The 25499-nt window shown below is 39.3% G+C and overlaps 1 protein-coding gene across 1 annotated transcript in view; it reads left to right on the top strand.

The window, feature by feature from the left end:
- The first annotated feature begins 1825 nt into the window (after positions 1 to 1825).
- CWF19L2 (CWF19 like cell cycle control factor 2) overlaps positions 1826 to 25499 on the top strand; it is a 92929-nt gene continuing 69255 nt past the window's right edge. The window contains exons 1-8 of the mRNA XM_075546544.1: positions 1826 to 1956; positions 5021 to 5131; positions 6367 to 6486; positions 12363 to 12476; positions 14308 to 14427; positions 16328 to 16421; positions 19438 to 19553; positions 22312 to 22958. Of these exons, the coding sequence (XP_075402659.1) occupies positions 1864 to 1956; positions 5021 to 5131; positions 6367 to 6486; positions 12363 to 12476; positions 14308 to 14427; positions 16328 to 16421; positions 19438 to 19553; positions 22312 to 22958 (1415 nt within the window). The 5' untranslated portion in view covers positions 1826 to 1863. The remainder of the gene's footprint in view (positions 1957 to 5020; positions 5132 to 6366; positions 6487 to 12362; positions 12477 to 14307; positions 14428 to 16327; positions 16422 to 19437; positions 19554 to 22311; positions 22959 to 25499) is intronic.

The following is a 25499-nucleotide window of genomic DNA, read 5'->3' as shown; positions in this document are numbered from 1 at the left end:
AGTCTTACTCCCACGAAGCTGCTGGTGGTTTCAAACTGCCCACCATGTGGATCGTAGCCTAAAGCCTGACCACTACACCACCAGGGATCTGATCCACTCAATATGTCACAGTCAGTGTTAAATTCTAGAAGGTCAATTACTGAAAAACTCACTGCCATTCAGTAGACTCACAGTGACCCTATAGGACAGGATCGAACTGCCATTGTGTTTCCGAGACTGGAAACTTCACAGGAGTGGAAGCCCAGTCTTTCTCCTGAGGAGAGACTGGTGGTATTTGAACTGCTGATCTTTGGGTTAGCAGTCTAATGCGCAACCACTACACTACCAGGGCTCCCCACACGACGTCAGTTAATAAAGTAAAATTCAATCTTCTGTAGCAAAAATAACCCATTCACTGCTCATGAGCTAATTCTGACTCATAGTGACCTCCAAGGAAGATAAGACTGACTGTGGGTTTACGGCTGTACATCTCTACGGAACAGAAAGCTTCGTATTTGTGCTGATAGCAAAATTACAACGAGTAAATTCTATTTTGTATGCCAAACAAGTAAACATTATGTGCCCAAGGTTAAGATTTTCATACAATGGCAACTTAGAAACTCTTGAGAAAGCTGCTTGTGAACACAAATGTAACTATGTTTTAAATTCTCCAAGCACTTGTTCAGTACTTCAAAATGGAACTTAAGTTGAGAGACAAACATGAAACAATTCATGCAAAGAGAATTGCACATCATAATGAAAAATACTTAGATGGATAAATATGTACAAATAAGATGGGAACTTGATAAGATGGGGCCAACAGGGAGAAAATGTAAAACTTGTAAAAATTAAAGCATGGGTGAAGTACAGTGCAAAACTAACTTAACTAATTCATAGAGTAAAAATAAAAATCCCCCCAAACACTGAATCTTTTAAAAAATATTTTATTAGGGACTCATACAACTCTTACCACAATCCATACATACATCAATTGTGTAAAGCACATCTGTACATTCATTGCCCTCATCATTCTCAAAACAGTTGCTCTCCACTTAAGCCCTTTGCATCAAGTCCTTTTTTCCCCATCCCTCCCTGCTGCCCCCTCCCTCATGAACCCTTGATAATTTATAAATTACTATTTTGTCATATCTTGCCCTATCCGGCGTCTCCCTTCACCCTCTTTTCTGTTGTCCGTCCCCCAGGGAGGAGGTCACATGCAGATCCTTGTAATCGGTTCCCTCTCTAACACGGAATCTTGCCCAGCCTTTTTGCCCCTCCTGGTTAGACACTGCGTGGGCTGCGGTCCCCCACTGGACTCCAGCAGCAGCTCCGCGGGAGAAAGCCGGGGACCCACCGGGAGGCTGAGTCAGCACTGACTCAAGGCTGACAGTGGCGTCCGCTTCCCACCAGCCTCTGTGCCACCGTCGTGTGAGACGACGCCTGGCACTAACTGCCTCCCTCACCCCGGCGACCTGAGCGGAAACACACAAGAAAATCGCCAGCTCAGTGCCGAACGCTAAGCAAACGCACGTCAACAACACACACTTCCATGAGTCCGATACGCGAGCGGAGGGGGACCATGCGGGGGCTCCTCAAAAACCACACGGAACTCAAGAGTGCATTTCCACGCACTCGGTCCTGTGAGGCGTGGAACTGCCCCCCAAGGTGTCAGACTAGTCACCCTTCACGCCTCCTAAAGGGGCCACTCTCCAAGCAGCACCTGACGCTGAATTGACCAGCGCGCTCAGCGTGCTCGGGTCTGCGCATGCGCCGCAAATCAACCGGCGCTCCTCCCCCTGGTGGGCGAACCCAGTGTTTGCTAGTTTACGACAGTCGTAAAGTGGGGTTTCTCGACGGCTTCCTAGCTTTACGGCGACAACAACTATGGCTGCTGCCAGTGGTAGATTTGAAAGTGCGAGGAGTATCGAAGAACGCAAAGCACAGACCAGGCTTGCCAGGGCCGAGGTGTTGCGCCAGGTATCTCTATTTGGGGACCGTGCGGAGCCCTTCGCAACTGTTGGGGGGGGGGGTTCCCGAGCTCTGACCTTTTGTCTTCACTTCTTCCCTGCCCACTCTCGTGCATGACGTTATCGGGTAGGTCTTCCTTTGGGACTGCTAAACCCTTCCAAACGGAGGTTAGCCCCCTCACATGGCATGTTCTGACTGGCGCCACTGGCCATTCTCGTTTCAGAGCCACCTGTTCGTCTTCTGAGTTTCTTTGTCTTTGAAAGCATCCCTTTTGACGTGTCTGCTTCCGGGACCCCGCACCTGTAGCGACTCTGCCATATAGAGGACTTTACAGCCTTAGTCCTTGCTCCGATTGTATCTGAAATTAAAACTCTCATTTTGAGGAGCAGGTGGAAAACATTGTAGTAGACTGTATTCGATAATTTCATTTTCTTGTCTTAATATTGCTGTTAGTTTCAGGCTTACTAATTCAGAAGGTTTGACCTCTTGAAAAAGATTGAGAACCATTGTATTCTTTAAGATCAAGATGCAGAGGTGATATACAAAGACTAGAGGAGGAAATAAACTATTGATTTCTGTAACAAGCTAATTCAAGTTGTTTGATAATGGAGGAGGAAAGTTATAGTTGGAGAACAATGTAGGGTAAAAATGGGAATACAGGAGTATGTTTGACCGATGAAACATACAGCTTTCCTCTGGTGCTTTAGTGCTTCCTCCTCCTGCTATGGTGACTGTAATTCTACCTTACCAATCTGGCTAGATCAGAGCATGCACATGGGTACAGATAAGAGCTGGAAACACAGGGAATACAGGACAGATAAACTCCTCGGGACCAATATTGAGAGTAGCCATAGCAGGAGGGTAAGGGAAGAGTGGGGATAGAAAGGGGGAACTGATCACAATGACCTACCTATAACCCCCTCCCAAGGGGATGGACAATAGACAAGGGGGTAAAGGGAGATATCAGACAGTGCAAGTCATGAAAAAAATAATTTTTAAATGATCAAGGCTTCATAAATTATCAAGGGGAAAAAGAGCTGATACCAAGGGCTCAAGTAGAAGGAAAATACTTTAAAATGATGACAACATATGTGAAAGTGTGCTTGACACAATGGATGAATTGTGATAAGAGCTGTACTAGACCCCAGTAAAAGGATTGATAATTAAAAAAAAAAAAGATTGTTCCATGACAGGAATTTTAAATGAGATTACATGTAAAATGTGAAGGAATCAGTAGAGTAGGGATAGTAGAAGATACCAGAAGGCAAAGGGCATAATTCTTAGAGTTATAATTCAAAGTGGAAGAGTAGTTCATTAATCGTGGAGAGCTGCAAGATGGTATTACACCCTGACTTCAGTGTGTTTAATCCCTCTGTGTAGTAAATATTCTTCATCCTGACTGACAAAATTTTCAAGCAGAAATATTTTTTGAGCAGTTTTTTGAGGGAGTAGAGTTTGTAAGCATACTTTTAATTGAAATCTTCAAAAGTCTTATCTGCAAGGAGTGGGGCGCAGTGAGTGTGTGTTGGGCTGCTAACCGCAAAGTTAGCAGTTTGAAACTACCAGCCGCTCTGTGGGAGAAGGAAAGGCCTTATACTCTCCTAACGAGTTACGGTCTTGGAAGCCCACAGGGGTCTCGATAATGAGTCACAATAATGGGATCACAATAAAGGACTCCCTGGCAATGAATTTAGTTTTTTGGAAGCCTTATCAGCAAACCTGGCTTTATTTGTTCTCATTTAGTATTCTTGTGAAAGATTTATTCATTGATATGTAAATGTAACTATTTTGAGGTTTTGATGAAGTTTGTTGGACACTATTGGTGGGCAAGGGAGAAAATTTTTATTTGTGAAAGAACAGGTGGTTGCATAGCAGTTCTGAGGTGACCCAGTTGGCAAAGAACAGTGCTCTGTTAGATTGTTGAAAAGGAAGTTCATTATAGAGGGTGAGACAAGGTCTGATAGCTCATTAGAACCTGCGAGAGAATGAGAATATTACATGCCCAAGGAGATGCTGAGGCAAGTGGGAACTGTCGTAGCCATTCCTCCTAGCCCTGCCATGTTCTTTTGGTCGAGGAGGAGAGTTCTGAAAAGATCTAGATCTGCCGAGTTTGGGTTTAAGGAGCCCTAGTGCTTTACTGTGCTGCATGTGGGGCTGCTAGTGAGGGTTAGCACTTCAACCCCACCAGCTGCTTCGTAGGAGAACGATGTGTCTGTAGCTTTGGAACCCCTAAGTGACCCCAAAGCCAGATTCGACTTGATGATAGTGGGTTCAGGTTTAGGAGTGGTTAACCAGTGGATTATTATTATTTTTTCAAATGCTACAGACTTGTGATAAATCCCCAGGTAGATGTTTTATATCACCTAATTTTTATTTCAGCAAACATGAACTGTTTCTGTATGAAGGCTTCTTGTGGAAATAGATTTGAGAGATAGAGTTTCTTACTTTAGGAATATATTGGGAAGTAAGGAGAATTTCAGAATACATCCATGGGACACTTAGTAGGAGAGAGATTTGTAGAGTTTGAAAAACACTAACCCTAGCTTTGGAATTTGGGAGTGACAGTGAGAAGCTGGAAAAAATCTCTCTGGGAAAATTAGGTTTTGTTGATAATTTTTGACGGATAATTAAAATGATCAATGTAACTCCGTGGGCTTTGGAAGGCTGACGCGAGGTTGGAAGGCCTGGGAAGGAGGAGAAAGAAGCATGCGTGCTGTGAGAGTTTGGAGATCAATCTTCTGTTAACAAAAGCTAAGGGACTAGCAGTGAAGTAGTGAAGGGAAAGACATGTTAAGTCATATTTGAGGGTGAGAGGTTAAGGAGAGGGGAGAATCTAGACTAAGTTCCAGCATCAGTCTATTCCTGATTGGTGGCCCATTTCACCAGAGATCAGTCATGCGGATGGAAAGGATTAAGAAGAAACCTCTGTAGTTGGACAAATGTAAATTCATGGCCAGAAAAGTAAATTCATGGCAAGACAGAAACTTCATGTCAGTATCTTATGAAAAAGAGAGAGGTCTATTTTTTGTGAAAAATATTTGGTAAGTTGTTAATTTTCTTTTTCCATGTTTAGGCTAAAGCAGATTTTGAAAAAGAAGAAAGGTGTAAAGAACTTAAGCGTCTTCGGGGTGAGGATACATGGATGCTATCTGATGTCAACGAGCGAATTGAACAGTTTTCCCAGGTCAATACTTTTACCTGTGTTCCTGTTGGAAACACATCTGCTTTCTTTGTACTTAATAAGTTAATATGGGAAGAATAACTTCATAGCAGTTTCCTAAGTTGCAGAATAATATCACATAGTTGGCTTTATTCAATATCTTTATTTAGCTGTTGTCACATTGGGAAGATCTTGCTACTTATGTTAGCAAGTAGAAGACTTAACGTATATACTCGTGTTTAAGCTGAGTTTTTCCAGCACAGTTTTTAAGCCATTTTTTGTGGTAAAATTAAGTGCCTCAGCTGATATTTGGGTCAGCTTATATTTGAGTATATATGGGGGATTAAAATTTCTGCTTCAATTGTAGCAAGTTCAGCAAATTAGATCTAAAAATCATATTTAAACCATGTTTTGTTCTTTCTGTCTCAGTTCTTTTACTCCCTCCACCATTTAATTTATGCTACTTTGTTATGTACTATGTGGTTTAATAATTTTCTGTCAATCCCTTTGGAGGGGGTCATATAAGACTACACACATGCACATATTTATGCATTTTATAAAGTACCTATTTATTTATATTTTTATATCTGCTAGATACTCATTGTATTATATTAGAATATAATATAGCATATTATAAATATTATATAATACCGATTATATAATACTAATGAAGCATATAAGTGAGATTTCTTACCATAAACGTATGAGAGAAGTTTTAATTTCAGTTAAATTTATTTGTGGATTCATTTGACAGATACAAAAAATAAAGACATAAACAGGTGTTTTAAAATGTATACAAATACATATTTTTGTATATTCCTCTGTGATCCCCAGAGGGATTTTTGTAAGATTATTAGGCCATGAAAATATATATTAAAATTAGGGAAAAAAGGAAGAGTTGAGAAATAAAGAACAAAATGTAGTTTAAAGTGCATAATATTTGAAATTAATTAGTAGTATAAATATTACGGGAGAAGCAATCTGCTCTGTAAAGACTATGGTCTTGAAAACTATTGGGCAGTTCAGCTCTGCCCTGTAGATTTACTGTGAGCTGGAATTGACTTGATGGCAGTGATGTCTGCATTACAGATGAATATTAAAGTTTTTTTTGTAATAATGTCTTTACTTATAATTTTGTCTCATTTTTGGGGGGAACATTTGGAGTTTTTTGGAAGATGGATTGTTTTTGGCTCCCTCAAAGATGTGTACGTACTTTTGAATATGGAACTGAAGTTTTATTTCACATATTCACAATGTAGGAACACTCTGTGAAGAAAAAGAAGAAGAAAGACAAACACTCAAAAAAGGTAAAGAAAGAGAAGAAGAAAAAGAACAAGAAACAGAAGTGTGAAAAAAATGAGTCATCTGATAGTTCATCAGTAAGTATGTAGTAAAACTAACCAAAGAACTGTTTAACATTTAAAAAGATTGAATAGAATAATATATGGGAACTGAAAAAAATTACTGGCTATCATGGAAATTCCTGGGACACATGGGGATTCCCAGAAAATAATGGAAACTTAGGTGTTGGTTCCTAGAAAAAGGGAAAATAGAGAAAGATGGTTTGGGAATAATTTTTTGTTGAGGCCATTAAATTGGATGAAATGCTTAAAGAAAGTGTAAGGAAAGAGACACTGACATTTAAGATGTGGTTAGAGAGTTAGGCGTAGGAAAGAGCAGCTTTGTAAGCACAAGGGAAGAGAGTTTGAAGACATTTAAGAATCTGTTATCCTTGTTAGGTGCTTATGTCATTTTAGGAGATAAGGAAGAGTAATTGAGTCTGTAGTGTCTTTGGTCAGAACAAAGGAAAGCAGGTTAAATTCTGCACGATCGTTTCCAGGAAGACAGGTGTGTGTTTGCAAGTGTGGGAATCCTTTGCAGTAAACAATTTGATCATGGTTCCTGAGAGTAGGACCCTATATGAGACCTGTTAACTGAGAGGGATCCCCTGTAGACCTGATGTTACCTAAACCTCAGGAGGCCATCTGCTGATGTCAATAAAAGCCTCGGAAGTTGGAGGCTCACTGGGCTTCCAGGTGAGAATGGGTGCAAACCTGTTCCCTGGAGAATGGGTGCAAACCTGTTTGTCTCCTGGGGATATGGAAGCTCTGTACTAAAGACTGTGGACTGGACCTTGTCCTTCTTGTTCGCATCTCTTATTCTTGTGTATTAAACGTAGCCTGATTCCCGTGGTTTGTCAGTCCATTGGTTAGTGAGCTGAAGAAATAGAGAGGGGACTGGTAAGTGCCGTTGTACCTGGGTAGATGGAGGTCCCAGAGGAAGTGCTGCTCCGAGCAGCTGGGGTCCGAACTGACCAGGAAAGGGAAAGCTGAGCCTTCCCTGGACTGGTTTTTTATTTTTAAATAATATTTTTGCTAGATGTAGAGTTTTAGATGTGTAATTCTTTGTCTTTCTGCCTTTTAAAATGGAATTCCATAGTCACCTGGTTTTTGTTTTCCCTCTATATGCCTTTTCATACTGGATGCTTACTAAGTTTTTTAATTCCTTTTGTCATTTTGTAAAATAGCAAATCACCTGTGATGTATTTATGTGTGTTCTGCTTTGGTTACATTGACTTTAATTTGTGAGTTTAAAATTTCCATCATATTTGAAAATTTCCAGCCATAGTTGTTTCTTTTCTTAATATGTCCCCCAACTTGCTGAGAGTCTGTTTACTTTCTTTCTAAGCTTTGTGCTTTCTATACTTGAGTTGTTTTTCTAAACTTTTTATTGTGATGTCGGTGAAGGCTTATTTAGAAAATTGTTTTCAGTAGTTCATACATATTGTGACATTGATTGCAATCCCCACTGCAGGGACAGTGAAGTAATTAATATTCAATTATTCATATTAATGATCTAATTTAAGTGAATCATTTGGCTTTTCTAGAAAAAGTCTCTAACTCCTACCAAATGATTTGTCTCTGTATGGGTCTGGTAAGAAGGTGGTGGGAAATACTGATACTCACCTGTGAGTAATTTCAAACAGGGTTTCCTGGAATGGGATTGTGCTGTGTGTAAAATGAGCCTTCTGAAAAGCAGGAGGAGGGATCTCATTACTAGCCAGAGCCAGAGTGGAGTGGGTCCTCTGGACCTGAGTTCCCGAGGCACTGAACCTCCTGCATCCACAAGAGTTAGTTGTACCATTCGAGGAGCAGATCAGAACCAGAGCCAGAGCATGGAACAGAGTGATGAGCTTTCTCAACCCACGGAGCAAGTACACACGAGTGCTTTTGTGCAGGAAGCTGGCTTACAGAGTGGGATTCCTCTGGGCATTTAACTGGGGAAGGTAACTTGCTGACCCACCCAAGTGGAGAGCGTGGCTTTGGGCTGAGGCTTACTGGAGTAGCTTCGGGAAGTTGGGTGTACTGACACACAGGGTGTGCTGAGTGCCTTCAGGTTGAGACAGCAGAGTGGTATGTCCCTTCAAGCATTTATTAGTAGACTTGGAACATTGTAACATGTCCTGGTAAACAAGTACCCTGAGCATTTCTCCACTGGCATTACAATTTGTTAACTTCCTTAATAAATCCTTTAATCATGAATTTGTCTGTGAGTTTCTGTGTAGCCAGGTCAAACAGTGGACACTAATTAAGACATTATGCCCAAAATGTAAGAGCAGTCTTCACAAGTCCTGCATGTATTTCCCATTTCTATTTGCCCTTCTTTTCTATCCCTGCCTGCTCTCTGAACGTTATCCCTGGCAGAGTGCCCTTGAGGTCTTTTATGGTTGACTCTTGTAAGGACTGCCTATCTACTTGGGGCTCTGTGGTTGTTTGGTCTGTTGAGTCTGTCCTGGTTCGTAGTGACGCTCTCTGCACAGCAGAATGAAGCACTGCTCAGTCCTGCACCGCCCTCCCCACCTTATGTTGGTGCCTATTGTTGCACCCACTGTGTCACTCTGACCCACGGGAAGTTCTGTTCTTTTTTACTGCCCTTCAGTTTTACCAACTATGACTTCCTTTTCCAGGCCTTGCACTCTCTGGTTTTATTGGCTGGTCTATTTGGCTGAAAGTTGAGTCAGAGGGAGAGGGGCTTCAGTTTGGGTAAATTTATTGTAGTTTCTTTAGGTTTAGATATATTGATATTTTGTAGTATCAAATCTGCTGTGTGTCCCTGCTTAGCAAAACTGTCATTTCAGATATTGCTATTTTTGTTAAAAAGATTTATTTGGATTGTGTTTTATATCTTTTAATTATGTTCATGAATTCATTTCCTTGAACATATATATTTATGTGTTGTATCTTTTTGTTTGTCGTGTCATCTCTTGTTCCTTGTCTGTTTCTCCTGTTAAAGGGTTACTATTTCTGCTTACTCGAAAGTTTTGTTTGTTAGAGTTATGTTCTGAGTGTGAGATTGTGTTGAAGTCATTTAAAGGATGCTGAGTTTTCTTTAGGGATTTAGTTTCTTGGGGCTAGTTTAATAATGTTTAAGGCATGTGTTGATGTTTTATTAGTGTGTGTAGGGTTGTCTTTACTTTAGCTGCTTAGTAAAGACACAGCCTTTGTCAGTTCTTTACTGATTCCTCTGGTGGTTGAATGAGTATTTTTCTATTCTGATTGGTAGAACTAGAACTTCTAGTTCTGTGTGACGTCTGAAGTTTGTCCTGCATTTAGTTTCCCAGGAACTGCTCTTTCCTGGGAAATGATTCTTTGCCTATAGATTGTCATCCTAATCACGTACAGTACAGTATTCAGCTAATCCTGTGCTCGTGAGAGTCAGTGTCTGTAGCCAGTTGTTTTGTATTCTAGTTGTTTAGGGTAAGAAGGTGAGTTTAATGACATTTATTTTATGATGGTCAGAAACAAATACTTGAAAGCCTTTCCTCCCCACCTTTTTTTTTTTTAAGGCTACTATTTTTCTGTCTTAGCCCTACCTCTTAAGACTGACTGCTGTGGAAAAAAAAAAGAAAATGATTAGGGCAAAGAATGTACAGATGTGCTTTATACAATTGATGTATGTATATATATGGATTGTGATAAGTCGTATGAGCTCCTAATAAAATGTTTTTAAAAAAAAGACTGACTGCTGTATAGGTGTGGTTAATCACAAAGGTTATAGGTGAGGAGAGTCTTGGGGGGTAGGCTGAGTCAGAGGCACATTCATTTTGGTGGTGTATGAGTTCTATAATCAGAAAAGAAGTGAGGTTGAAGCTTGGAGCAAGAGGAACGTCTGTCGTGCTGCATTGGTGAGTTGAAGTGCATGCTGATGAAAATGAGCAATACAACCAAGAGAAAGGGAGCGGAGGAGTGTTATAGTCATTCATAAGTTCAAGTGAGGGTTCCAGCTGCAGACTTATTAAGCAAATGATGCTTGAGCTGAGACTTGAAGGATGAGTAAGGAATAGCTGAGCAAAGAAAAGTGGGCTTGGGTATTCCATGCACAAAGAATTGCAAGACCAAAGGGAATGGAAAATCGAAGTAGCTTGAAGTATGAGAGGCAGTTTAGAGAGGTTTGTATGTGCATATGAAAAAATAACTGTAAGCAGTTTGTGTTATACTAGATCAGAAGACCAGGGGAGTGGGTGTTAATGAAACTTAGGTTTCATAGGACACTGTAAGCCAAAAGATTTGACTTCATTCAGTAGTAAGCATAGCATTTAATTAGCTTCAGCTCCATCGATCAGAAAATCTCAAATAGCTTTTGGCTAAACATGGTAGAAGTTTGGGACAAAGGCTCCTACCATTTTGTTTCCCCATTATTTCTTCTGGCATTACTTTTTCATTCCGGTAGTAGAAAAGAGGATGCCCTCTCTCTTTTTGACTTCCTGAACGTCCTCCATTTACCCTGGATATTTTAGTAAGAGGGTGCTGTGATGAGCTATTCCCTTTATATTAAGCTAAATGTATTTGGTGTGGGTCTTGGAGAAGGAAAGGGAACAAGAAAAACTGAAGTACAAGAGATGATTTTGACTAGTCCAGTTGTCTAGGTAAGAAGGAGAATGATCTAATCCGGGGCTACTTGTTTTAAGATGTAGTAGAGAAAGTGTTTAATAGTAGGGCTTCTTGGTAGTAGATACCAGAAGCTGATCTTAAATGGATTTGTTCCAAAAAAGAGGGTGGAGGCAGCTGACTTTAAAATTACTGGAGTGTTAAAGGAGATCTTTTCAGTAGAAAGGTGTAATGAGATTAACTCTGAGATTATCTTGTTGCATTTTTCAGTGTGATCTTTGATTGATTAATCTAATGTGTGTCCTGATTGCCCCACTTTGATACCATGTAACCTTGGGCAAGTAATTTAATTTCCAGGAGCTTTCCTTATATGTAAGGAGCACTGGTGGTGCTGTGAATTAGGCTTTGGACTGCTAACCGTGAGGTCAATGGTTCAAACCCACTAGCTGCTTTGAAAGAAAGGATGAGATTTTCTGCTTCCATAGAGATTTGATAGCCTCAGAATAGGGTCTTAGTAGGTTTAGTAAAGTCCTTTTGAGCTATAATTGACTTCATGGCAATGAGTTTAGGGTTACTTTCCTTATATGTAAGAGTCTGATGACACGTTGGCACTTAAGCAATGCAAGGTCGGTGGTTCAAACTTGCCACCTGTTCGCAGAAGAAAGATGAGGCTGGCTGGCCACACCTGTAAAGATTTTCTATCTTGGGAACCATATGAAGTTATCTGTCTTATAAGATTGCTGCGAATCAGAATCAAGTTGATAGTAGTGAGTTTGGTTTGGTGGGTTGGGTTCCTGATATGTAAAACCTAAGAAATATCTTAAAATTTTGCTTTAGAGTTAATATGAACAATACATATATTGAGAACCAAACTTAAAACTTGGCATAAGGATGATTTAATCGTCTTGTGTTTACACAGAGCAAGTGTCATCGCAGTGTAGCTGGTACCTGAGCTCTGGGTATTTTTAGATCCAAGGAAATCTAAAGATTTTAAGCGCAAGGACAAACAACAGACTCATTTACTTTGGGGATATTTTGTTTTCCCTAGCTAAAGATGTCAGGATGGTTGATGTCAGGGAACTGCAGCTTTATGCTGGAGTGCATTATCTCATAGTGGCTCTAATTATTTTTTCTTTTCTCTTGGGTTTAATAATAAACTACTAAGAAAACAGAACTAATTTGTTGGCATTTTTGTGGGCTTAATTGAAAGTAGTGGGTGTTCAAGTTTTCAATTTTTTAAAAGGGAACTAGAGTGTTAGGATTTTGCTTAGGAAAATTGACAGCTGAATTTCCAGCATTTAGCAACCCAGAATTTTCATATCAAACTGTAAATTTAAGAATTTCACTTCCATGCTAATTATTTGTAGAGTTCTGAAGATGAGTGGGTTGAAGCAGTTCCAGCTCAGGCTCCTCGCAAAGAAAAGGCCTGGAAAGTGAAAGAGGAAAAGTCAGAAAAAGGCGATGACAGTGAAGTGGTTCAGGTAAGACACCTACTTTGAAGTGACAAAGTGTTGCTTTTAATGAGATGAATGCTAAAATGAAAGACGGCTATAATTTATTCCCGAGCAAAGCCAGCCTGAAGATATGCTTCAGTGAGTAATCTGTGGCAACAGTGCCGCATCCTGAGCTTTGGGTGCAGTTCCTCCTCTTGCTGTGGCGAGGTGAGTCATTGACTTCCATTGCCTTAGAAGGTGTCCTGGCTCTGGTGCTGAGCGCCAAGTGGCACTTTCCCTTACCTGCTTGAAGCCTCGCACTCCTACTGTCACCTGACCTTTCCACCGTCACAGAGCTCGGTCATGCGAGGGGCACCCTGAAAAACCTGAAATTGAGCGGGGTGGAGGGGAGCTTTCGCAGTGTGCGCTTTGCTCTTAGGTGAGCGTTGAGCACTCCTCTGCGCCAGTGAATTTAGCAGCATCTCCTGGGAAGGGTCTTGCTGGTCTCAGTGAATTTTTCCTGAAAGCAGTTTTGCTTTACCCTTGTTTTTTGGGATGGCCGATTTAAGAAAACAGTGTGTGGTTGTGAAATGTTTCCTGCTCAGGAAAAATGCCACAGAGACTGTTGTGATGTCGAACACTGCTTACAAGGACAGCGCTATGGGGATGAACTCAAGTGTACAAGTGGTTTTCTCGTTTCAAAAAAGGCGAAATGTTGATTGATGACAAACCTCATTCTGTATGCCCGTCAACTTTGCTAATGGACGAAAATGTTGACACGCAGTAGATTTGGAGTTCGTTCCACTAGGTCAGACTGTCAATCAGCTTTCTATATAGAGGTTCTGAAAGGATTGCGTAGCAATGTGTGAAATAAAGGCCTGATTTGTGGTAGGGGACTGGCTTTGTCACATCAATGCACGTTCTCATGCAGCCATCTCTCTGTCCAGGTTTTAGCATGCCTCTCTTGCTCCACGCACCGTACTCACCTGACCTTGCTTTGTGCAACCTTTTTGTTTCTGTGAATGAAAGGGACCTGAAAGGACAGTGATTTGAAGATGTAGACGAGGTGAAGAAAAAAACGAGGGAGGTGCTGTCCGCCATCCAAACATGGATGAGTTTGAAAATGTTCCCAAGAATGGAATCACAGATTTGACAAATGTATTGAGTGTAATGGAGAATATTTTGAAGGTGATAAGGTTGTTTTATAAAAAATTAAATACATTAAAAAAATCTGGGTTTTTTTTGGGTACCCCATATATATATAAATGGTTTTCTTTCCATAATGTTCTTAGCAACCCTTACAGCTAAATAATTCATGCATTTGGGGTCTCATTTATATGCTCAAGGAGGGAAGAAAAATTTCCCCTATTAGTCCTGGACAAGAAGAAGGTAAGCAAGAACTAATGCTTACTTGCTTGTTTAGTGCCACAGTGCTGGATGGTTTAATATCTGATTTCTCATTCTTTATGAAAGTTCTATAAAAGATTCCTTCCCCCCAGTAAAATGCCTTTAATTTTGAGTGCTTCTGGGTGTATAGAAAAATTGAGCAGAAAGGGCAGTGAGTTCCCACATAACCCCGACGCTCACCCATTATTAATATCTTGAATTGTGTGGCACGTTTGTTAGAATTAATGAACCAATATTCATAGGTTATTATTAGCTGAAGTCCACATTTACATTGGGATTTACTCTGTGTGGTACAGTCCTGTGCTATTGACAAAAAGGAAAGTCATTGATCCCATTCTCAAGAGGAGGAAAATGAAGCTTATAGAGGTTAAGAAACTTGTTTAAGGTTGCATCGTTTTATAGCCAGGTTTATTAAAAGTTTATTGTTAAATTTTAATCACTTTAGCTTGAAATGACTTCCTGTTTTTAACAGAGGGATGAGTGGATGACTGTTGACTTTATGTCTGTTAAAACTGTATCCTTATCATCACTGAAAGCCGAAAAAGAAACCAGAAGGAAAATTGAGCAGGAAAACGCCCAAGCAGCTGAGCAGGTAAGTGTTCCATGTGTGTTAACTTTCTAGTTTTCTCTATGAGAAGCTAATAAGAACATTTACATAAATTCACATTTACTTGAGAAGATTTTTTCTTTTGTGCTGTTTAATAAGATTAATGGGAAAAACTTTGAAATGTGACATACTTTTTTTTAAAATACGTTTCCTTCAGGACAGTGGTTCTCAACCTTCCTAATGCCATAACCCTTTAAATACAGTTCCTCATGTTTTGGTGACCCACAACCATAAAATTATTTTCGCTGCTACTTCATAACTGTAATTTTGCTACTGTTATGAATCGGGCGACCCCTGTGAAAGGGTCGTTTGACTCCCCAAAGGGGTCACGATCCACAGGTTGAGAACTGCTGCTTTGGGAAGTGAGTTGAGAGGTATCCTGAGATTTTTACATGTGTTTGACCTGAAGATAATTGAGTGACTATTGAAAGGAAAGCTGTTGCTGTTAGGTGTCATTGAATCGGCTCCAACCCGTAGTGACCCTATGCACAGCCAAACAAAAAACCAAAACACTGTACAGTCCTGGGCCATCCTCACAATTGTTCCTTTGCCTGAGCCCATTGATGCAGCCACTGTGTCTGTCCATCTCATTGAGGGCCTTCCTCTGTTCACCACCCTGCCCCTCCGGTTTACCAACCAGGATGTCCTCCAGGGACTGGTCTCTTCTGACATTATGTCCAAAATATGTATGATGAAGTCTTGCCATCCTTGCCATTAAAGACTCTGACCTTACTTCTCCCAGCGCAGAAAGTTTGAAAATTTGAATCTGTTCCTATTTTGCTGCATTGACTTCACCAATTTGAACAAGTTTCAAAGTCTTTGTTAGCATCTGGTATAGAAATGTACTGTGTATATTTGAAATTATAGAATAATTATTCATTCCCCATTAATTTCAATTTAGTACAATGTTATTTAAGTGTTTAGATTTAGTTCTAAAGTTTGATAACCTGCACTAATTTGTGCTTTTGCTTAGGCTAGAATTCAGATTGTATTTGTAGGTGTAAATCATTTCGATTAGCAAGTGAGATAAGTCAGTTATCAAACAGACATGTGCTTGTCAATATAGATATCATTGTAGTTTTATGAAATAATAAATATGACATTTCACATTGAGAAAAAGGTAGCCCTCCCTTGGCAAATGTTAGTAATTAGACTGTCTAATTAGACAGTAATTAGACTGTCCGTGAGCATAAGAGGACTGTAACTGAAAGAAGTCTAGCTGATGGCCTTTAGCTCCAGCTGCAGGCTATGAAGCATTTGATTCTTTTTGCTTTCTTACTATTAAGGATTTCATTTCTTTGATCTCTAGGCTAGATGTTTTCAAAATATGAGTCATGGAATTAATTTATTTCAATCAGCTAAAAATAGAGCATTATTATATGCAACAAAGATAAATTTTGTGCCCTAAAACTTTGTTTTGGTGCCATTTTTTCTTTCTCAGTGTGAGTGATGTCAGTACAAACTTGAAAGCTAGCGCTCGAGGCTGTGCTGCGCCCGCTTGCCTTCAGTTCTGCAGTGTGCTGCCAGCTGTGGCCCCATGGCACTTGTCTGCGGCCTTCAGAGGGACTGGGGCAGCTACCCTGCCACCCCTCCTCAAAGTGCTTATTCTTTGTGTATCGTCTGAAGCCCTCCCTTAGATCAGAAACTGGAATGGCAAATACTGACTTACCCGGCCTGCATCCAGCACAGTGCCGAAACATGCTAGGCGTTCACCAAACGAGTCTGAGGGATTGGATTTAGGCATTGTTCCTTCAAACTGTAGAGGAGCATGAGTCTGACGAGTGCTTTATAGGATTTTTTAATAGGAATTTTTGTTGTTATTTTATACTTTTTTTGATTGTTGGTTTATTTTAAAATTGTAATCTTTGAAAATGTCTTGTTATAGTCCAGACTGTTGGAAAGAGAATTGAATCCATACTGGAGAGATGGGGGGACAGGCCTCCCACCAGAAGACAGCAATGCATCATCCATTACTAAAGGTATGTCTGTTATTTGGTGGTAGCCGCACAGGCATTTCTTCACATTTCTTATAACTAAAGTATGGGTTTGTTGGTAAATTGGCAGACTGTATTAGATTTCAAAATAGTGCAGTGGGTTAAGATTTCGATTGCTAACCTCAAGGTTGGTGGTTCAAACCTACCAGTTGCTTTGTGGGAGTAAGATGAGACTATGTGCTCCCGTAAAGACTTAGTCTCCAAAACCCCGTGGAGCAGCTCTACTCTGTTCTACAAGTTCGCGAGGAGTCAGAATCAACTTGATGGGAATGGAGTTTTTAACAAATGTCATATTATCAGATGTTCTGAATTTGTCTGATTGTGGTTTAAATATATATGCCTGATGCTATAACTTGGTTAAGTTTTCATTTGTCTGTATCTGTACAAAACAGTGATTACATTTATTAGTTGTCTGGTGTGACATTTGTATGGTTTCATATTACGAGAATCTGTGTAGTATTACTAAAAGTTTAGTTTGCATATGACAAGGCATTGATAAACGACTTGCATCCTTTTGAGACCTTTTGAAAATTTAGTGCCTCTGTAGGATGGCTGCTCATGTAAGCAATTGACTCGATCTTAGTGGGTAGATTGTGTACATCCTCCTTGCCTATTAACTGAGCAATCCTCTCAGAAGTGGCTGAATCTGGTTACCTGATAACTGACATTTACTGCCAGGAGGGATTGGCTTCTTTGCCGGGCAGAAGCAACAATCGTCACTGGACAGCTGTACTAAAGGCAGCTATACCCACTCCTCAGCACCCAGGGGAAGGTGCTCTCAAGCTGTTTTTCCTTCTTCCCCTGCACAGAACCAAGGCAAAAAGCCACAAAAAGGACCAATCTTACCAGATCTTCAGACAAGAGTCTTGTTGAAATATTGTGGTTACAAAGTTAAAAAAAAAAGGCGGGCTATACTTGCTATAATGTCTGTCTCATAAAGTTACCTCTAGGCTTTAGCACCAAATAAAAACCCACTGCCGTTGAATTGGTTCTCGCTTACAGTGCGTGGCCTTGCAGGCCCAGGTGGAGCTGCCCCGTGGGCTGTGAAGACCACATCTGTACGGAAGCTGGCGGCCAGGTCCTTCTGCAGCGGAGTAGCTGCTTTGAACCGCCGCCGTCTTTGGTTTGCAGTGGAGGGCTTCAGCCACTGTGCCTCAGTGCCTGAATGTCATCAATGCTTAATAACAGTCGGGTCAAATACCTGCCATTACAAGCTAGATGTTTCCGCAAGGAGTTACTAGTTTCTTACTTACATAATTGTTTTCGTTAGTTGCTGTCAAGTTGATCCTGACTCACGGGGAGCCTGTGGCAGAGTAGAATTACTTCCTAGGGTTTTAAAAGTTGTGGCTCTTTGTAAGCATATGGCCAGGCTTGCCTCCTCAGGTGCTTCTGGGTGGGCTCTGTCGTTAGTTGTTGAGCACTTAGCCAGCTGCACTCCCAGGGGATCTGCATAGTTGTTGCAGGGCCGTACTTTCAATATGGACTCATGAGCCCCCGCCCCCTTTGAGAGATATTAGAAAGCAAAGGCAGTAAAACCTTATCAGAGCCCTTATAAATTTTAGTAACGGGATATTTGTAGACTTTTGGCGTTGACATTGCATTTTTAATCAGTTTATTTTCATGACAATTATGTAAGGACACTAGAGTAGATGTTACTGTTCTACATTTTTTTGTGTGTTCTAAACTTTTATCTCAGAAAAGTAAGGCTTAAAGTAACCAGGTAATTTGCCTGTAGTGATGTAATATTAGAATCCAATTCTGACTGCTTGTCCAGGGTTAGTTATTCCAGAGTTTTAGAAGAGAGAGAATGTCTATCTTCTTTTTAAAAAATACATTTAGATAGTAGAAATTCTTGTTTGTAAACTCTGCTTGTGTTTGTTCTTCCTAATGATTTTTTATTTTCTGACCTCCTCCTGAGTCTTTGAGTAGAGTAAGGAGTCTCAAAGTTAGTGTAAATGCTTGTTTTACAGAAAGGAGAAATGGTACAAAAAATGTTATGACTTGTTTAAGATCTTAAAATTAGCTGTTTAATAGTTGCAAAACTAAAATCTATCTTCTGATACTTAGCTGAAAGAAATGATCAATGTAGTCCAGATTCTGTTGGTGGCATTTGCCTGTCATAATTTCCCCTTTCATTACAATGGATTTAACCATTTTAATCTCTGAGTTTCTGATTTACACAGCAGATTTGAGATACGGGTCTATGTTAAGTGTTGCAAATCAGTTGACTTTCTGTAATTATATGTTTAGATCTTGATGTCAGCATAGAACCCTGGGACCATTCCTCGTTTTTATTTCATACTTTGTTTGATGAGTTCTCATGTTCATATAAGTAGATAAGTACCTAATATTTGCTGAATTGGATTTCATGATCAATAGTTAACTTTTTGTTATTTTTAAAAATATTGCATGTGGTTATTTCTCATTAATATATAAATATTGATATAACCACATAATTAAAGATTATTATTGGCATCTTTATAAGATTAATAAGACTATTAAAGTAAAACATAATCACTAAAAGTGACATTATGTAAATATTTATAACTTTTTTACTACTATTAGATTTCCTTGATAAATGTCAACACATTTATCTTGTTTTTCAAAATTCAACTTGTATTAGAACCTGGTTTGTAGAATTACCCCCTGACCTACAGTTGGAAAGAATCCGATCTAATTTTTCTATAAGCCTTTAAGTCTTCCAAAAAATAATTTTCATATAATGTGCTTACTGTAATTGTTTATACGTCATTCCCTTAGATTGTATTTTTCATGGGGACAGATTCATTTGTCGTCTCCTTCCTCATAGTGGCAAAACTGTACCTGATATATAGGCACTCCAATCTGTATATTTGCCCAGTTAAGTTGTTAGTGCACTTAATTTTATTTCTTTGAGTAAAACATTTAACTTCTTAGTCTTGAAGTCATTTTTGAAGCAATAAATATTAATTATTTATTAGCAAAATGAAAAATATAACTGACATTTAATACTGGAATTTAGTTTCAGTAGTAGAAGATGGTGGATTAAGCTGGCTAAGGAAATCTTATCAAAGAATGAAGGAACAGGCCAAGAAACAAAATAGAAATTTTGAAGACATTGTGGCTGAAAGATATGGTGTGAGTATCTGTATTTAAGAACATGCATTATTTTCAGAGTTACATGACATCTGTGTTTTGTGCCATAAAACACTTGATTTGAATTGACACGAAATTTCAAATACTGCTGAAGTCATTTTCAGCTTTTTATTATGATATCGTGAACTTTAAAAAAATGTGACGGAATTTACATATTAAGACTTTAAAGTACATAAGTAAAATTTACTTAAAAACATTTTATCATTTTGAAAAATGTAACGTCTCCATAGTATGCATACCTCTGGAGATAATCATGTGTAATAGAGATGTTAAAATTTTTGGTAAATAAAAAAAAAGGACACTATTTCTGAACTGGTTGTGATATTTATGCATAAATAAATACAACTAAGGAAAAAAAGTTTGGTAAATTTCAATGTTCCCGCCCTCCGCCCCATTGAGACATGTCTTTGTATCTGTTCTTAAAATGGTGAAACGAATGCTATAAATGCTAATTTTAGCTCTTGTAGTCACTGTGTGTGGATAGTCTTTTTGTGTCTATATTCTGGATATGCTTGTGTATAAACCGAGTTTTTAAGCAAGTTTTTGATGCAGTTTTTGTGGTAAAATTAGGCGCCTCAGCTGATGTCGGTTTATACTCAAGTATATATGATATATTGACAAGAGTTTTTGAAAGTACGTTTAAAAAAGTATTGCTTTTAGGATTTGCGTTTATAAATGCATGGATTTAGTCCAAAAAAAACCTGTTTAAACCTGCCTTTCAGATCATTGGATGGTACAGTTTGTATTAGTCTCCTTAGGGTCCAGTCTCCTAATTAGTATCAGTCTCCTTAGGGTATTAGTATCAGTCTCCTTAGGTATCAGTATTAGTCTCCGTAGGGTATTAGTAGGAGTCTCCTTAGCGTATTAGTATTAGTTCCCTTGGGGTATTAGTGTTGTTAGTCTCTTTAGAGTATTAGTCTCCTTAGGGCATTAGTCTAATTAGGTCCAGTCGAAACAGTGGCTTTCAGTAGCATCTGCTTGACTTGGTTGCTTATCTGTTGTTCTTGACTGAGATGGTCTTCATTTATTTTCCTTGATCTGAAACTTACTTTTTGGTCAATTTAAGCATGTATTATTACAGTTGCTCATCCTTTTATCACGAAAGAAGCACAGTATGTGTGTGTTCATGAATAAAGTTATCAACAATGTAGCCTCTCTATTTCACCCCGTTCCTCCATTCCCTTACTTTTTTCTAATAGTTTTAAGGTGTACTAAACTGAAGCCCAAACAAAATATTTTGTTAAATAAACATTCATGAGTGTTAAAACTTCCTGGCTAATCATCCTGTTTTATATATGTCCCCCGCCCAATTATTAATGTCTTCTTGAAGTCTTTCATATTGTTATGAAATTTAGGACACACTTGTAAATCTGTATTTTTACTTGACGTAAAATGTGAATTAGTGAAAATTGAGTATTAGACTACTAACCACAAGGTTGGGGATTCAAATCCACCAGCTGTTCTCGGGAGAAAGATGATACTAATTGATTCTATCAACTTCTGGCCTTGGAAATCGCTCTGAATTTGAGTTGACTTGCTGGCGGTATTTTTGGGTATTACAAGATAAGAATATTAATATGATTTTCTTATCTCAGATTTTATTGAAATATTAGTTCTTGTTTATTATAAGTTAAATACTGTGTATCTTTTACTTGGTGATTGCATTAAAATGTATAATTTTAGTAGCAGTAATAACAGTTATGTAGACTTAACTATTACATTTGCCATTTGTACTTTTCCTAGAGATCTTTACCTTGATTCAGTTTTGATATGTCAATGTCATCTTGAGTAATTTTACCACCCTCCCCTCCCAGAATTATTAAATTACAAGCTTTGATTTCTTACGTTTTTGAAAATGGCTTTCTTTTGCCCCTATCTCAGAAGGATAATTTAGCTTTGACTTTAACTCTAAATATTTTCCCAATTTTTATGTTTGTTCCATTACTTTCGAGTATTATAGATGGAAAACTAAGAAGAGATTTCTTTCCTTTCAGTACCGTATATACTTGTGTATAAGCCGAGTGTCTCAGCATATTTTTGATGCCGTTTTTGTGGTAAAATTAGGTGCCTCGGCTGATATTCCGGTCAGCTTACACTCGATGTATACGATATAATGTGTTATTTATCTGTGTATACATGCGTTTGTACTTATTCACTCTTTTTCCTGACCCAGTGTTTTTGTGAAGGATTTTTTTTTATATTTGAGATTCAGAAATAATAGGGAATTTTTATGTATATGGTTCTCTGCTTGTCCATACCTGGCACCCCGCAGGGTTCCCGAGCTGTTGCATGATCCTTATCAGGAAACTCAACTGGGAGACATTTAAATGACATGATTTATTTCATTAATGCTTTTCTATTTTTGCTTTTCTCTTTTGGAAGTTGCATCTCTAGAATTGGTTGTCCATGTGCCTTTTTCTTACGACTGCTATCTCTTTGTTTTTCTAAATAGATCTTTCACAGGCTAATTGGTGAACCCACTAATTTAATTTGTGTTAATGTTAGGCATTTAGAGTCAATGGGGGGGGGTCCTAGATGTACATGTTATTTACTAATTTTTCATAGTTTTCTATCGATCAGTTTTGGAGTAGAATGATTGCATGAGTTTCCCCCCTCCCCCCTTTGGTGGGCTTTTCTGTCATTGTTTCAGATGGTTGTGGGTTATGGCTTAATAGTATATGAGGGGATATCCCTGGAGCCATTTTATTAATTTTAGATATTTAAATTTTTTCCCTTACAGTCAATGGAAGAATTTCAGTCAAAATTAGAAGAAGCTGAAAAAACTGCCCCCAGAAAAGCAGACTATCGACAGGAACGGTGGAGGAAACCAGCACATTCCGATAAAGCACACACTAGTCAAGAAAGTAGAAAGTCAGACTTAGTAAATGATGCTAAAAGTTCAAGGGATAGATATAGCATAACAGATCTTACAGACCATGTTAAAGATAAGGGTATTGCTGATGAAAACGATCACAGATCCAAGTCTTTAGAATCATGTAGACGAGAATCCAATCCAAGGCAAAATCCGTTTTCTTCTGGTGGAAATTTGAGACCTAAGTTCTTAAGACCCTCTAACGATGAAGAAGGACTGCCATTTCATAGTAAGGGCAGAAATGTTGGCCCACCTTCTAGTTCATCTACAGCCTCGGTAGCTCAAGGTTTTCGAAAGCCCACAGAGAACAGTGACGAATGCTTATCATCATGGAGTCGATCTGACCAGAGAAAAGGAAGCAGGAAACATTCAAGTGAAAAGCCATTAAAAGCCAGTAGCAGTGCAGACTCCAGTCACATCGCAGGAGACGGGAAGGAGAAGTCACAGCATGAAGGCTGGAGCGATGGCCCTTCGAAAGAAGAATTCCTGCAGGACACGGAGTCTTCCTTGGCTGGGTATTCTGTTATATTTTTTCTAACCTGATAAATGAATATTAACGTCCAACAGACTCAAGGAACTGAACTATATTTTATAGAATCATAGCTCCTATTAGATAGGAGCTGTGTTCTGTGTTTTAAAATTGATGGAATAGACAGGATATACAAACTTAACATGCAGAGGTCTTGTTTTATTGATTTCATTATTTTCCCCGGTTCTATTTTGTAGAAAGAACCGGAAGACTAGAATAGCTATATTTATAGCCTTTTACATTTAAAAGCATAATGAATGAATCCTTTTTGGAAGATCTTGTGACTGATGCTGTGGTGCTTTGTAAGGACAGCATCTTAAGTTTAATTATAATTGCAAATATTGCATACCTATCGAAGGCCTAAGAGATGAAAGGGACATAGCTGCCATTGTCCAAGTACGAAGTGACAAAGATGCTGCTGAGGGAAGTATGACTTGCGGTAGTGGGTTTTGCAGAGAAAGAATCTACTCTTAGTGATTGCCAGGACTTAGAGATAATGTGAGAATTAAAAAAAATGAAGTGTAGATAGCATTGCGCTTTTAAGTACAGCAATTAGGAAAAATGAAGCATTACTGGTTATATGTTTATTGCACCTGTTGGGCTCAACATAAGGAACCCTGGTGGCATAGTAGTTACTCTTTAGGCTACTAACTACAAGGTCAGCAGTTTGAAACCACCAGCTGCTCCTCAGGAGAAAGATGAGGCTTTCTAGTCTCCTAAAAAGAGTTAATGTCTTGGAAGCTCACAGGGACGGTTCTATCCTGTCCTATAGGATTGCTTTGAGTCAGCATTGACTCAATGGCAGGGAGGTGTTTTGTTTTTTTGCCCCCCTTTACATAGAACTAGGTCAGAAGATGAGGAAACACCAGTTGAATGGAACCACACTGAGGAAAATGGATTGTATCTATAGGGATGGCCCTGTTGAGCATAACCAAGATCCAAACAAGTGTTAAGAGGCTAATGACTAATTTAGACTTGAATGAGTAATATGCTAAAAAGAAATGAATGGAGCATTAAAGAAGAGCTTTTAGAAAATAATATGGTTAGAGTTTATGAATCTGATGAATTACTTTTGTTATTGATTCCAGCATAAGCCATGGATTATAAAATGCAGTGTGTAGTATTCAGTGGGAGGGAGCTTCTAAAATCTTTACTCAGTGATGAACCCCCAGCTAAATGGGCTCTGATTCAGGTCAGGGCTTTGCTCTCAGTTCATATACTTCTTAACTGGATAAACACATCAGGGATTGGAGACTGTCCCAGACTGTGTGCGTGCACAGTTGTCCACCCTTCACTCCAGGCACCTGCTAGCGGGTCCCTCCTATCATTGGGGTTGACCATATTAGAGCAACATGTAGCATTTGAAATCAGGGACTTCAGTTAAAGCATGGAAGCATTCTGCAGTGTTAATATTCTATCTGCTTCTTGTTGGTCATAATTGTTTATTTTATCTAAATTACCTGTTTCTAATAGAGACTCATGTCTCCTGATCTGAAAGCAGAGCATTCCTGCAAAGCCTTTTCTTAGCGGAGATTGCGTAAAGCGAAGGAGCAGCTATCAATTTATATGGGAAAGTGTTTTAGAGTTCTGAGACATAAGAAAGAACGTATCAAATCCTACCATATCACATGTAAATGCTAAAATAACACTTACCTAGAGCGTTCACAGAGCTCTCAGCTGTGCTGAGTGTCGTTGCCAGGGAAGCGGAGGGCTGCTTGCTCCCTCTTTAAGGACTTGCTGCAGAACACATGTTGAACGCTAACGTCACTTTTGTGAAAGTGAAACTTCAGATTGATTTTGGTTAGTGAAAACAACTACTCAAGGAGGTCCTTCGTCAACGTTAAATGGTGTAAAGTGAACTTTTGTAATGCATACAGACTCACTAAAAGCCTTTTAGTTTTCCAATCTGAAGACAGTATTCTATGTTATCTCTGTTGATTTTGAATCACAGATGATCTGATTCGTTCCGTGAATTCCATGATTGGCCGGAGAGGTAAGGAGAAACCTAGGACCCATGCACCTTCATGGGAAAGAACTCAAGAGTGTGTAGAACAGTGTCGAGCAAGCAACCAGGGTATGACCTTGACAGATGCTTTTGTTTAGTGACTGCAATGGTTTCGTGAAAGACTATTAGAAACTGTTAGGTTGTCTGAACTTTATCCTGTGATTATGCCAACTTCTTGATGAAATACCAGGGGTGTAGAGAATCTTAGAGCTAGATGAAATCAGAACAGAGGTGATTTATACAGTGCTGTGTAACTAGGATCGCCAGGGTAAACAAACAAACAAACAAACAAACCGTCCCTTGCAGTATTGGGGCCCTCACTCACTGCCGTGCAGTCAGTTCTGGCTCCTCGGCCAGGGTCGAGCTGCCCTGTGGATTTCAAGACTGTAGCTCTATGGGAGTAGAACGCCGCCTCGTCTTTCTCCCACAGAATGGCTGATGGTCTTGATCGGCTAACTTTGTCATTCTCAGCCCAACATGTAACCATCATGCCATCGGGGTGCCACATATTTGGGAACACAT

This window comes from Tenrec ecaudatus, chromosome 4 (genome assembly GCF_050624435.1).
Source record: "Tenrec ecaudatus isolate mTenEca1 chromosome 4, mTenEca1.hap1, whole genome shotgun sequence".
NCBI classification, from domain to species: Eukaryota; Metazoa; Chordata; class Mammalia; order Afrosoricida; family Tenrecidae; genus Tenrec; species Tenrec ecaudatus.
The sequence above is the reverse complement of the archived record's forward strand: the minus strand, read 5'-3'. Positions and strand labels throughout refer to the sequence as shown.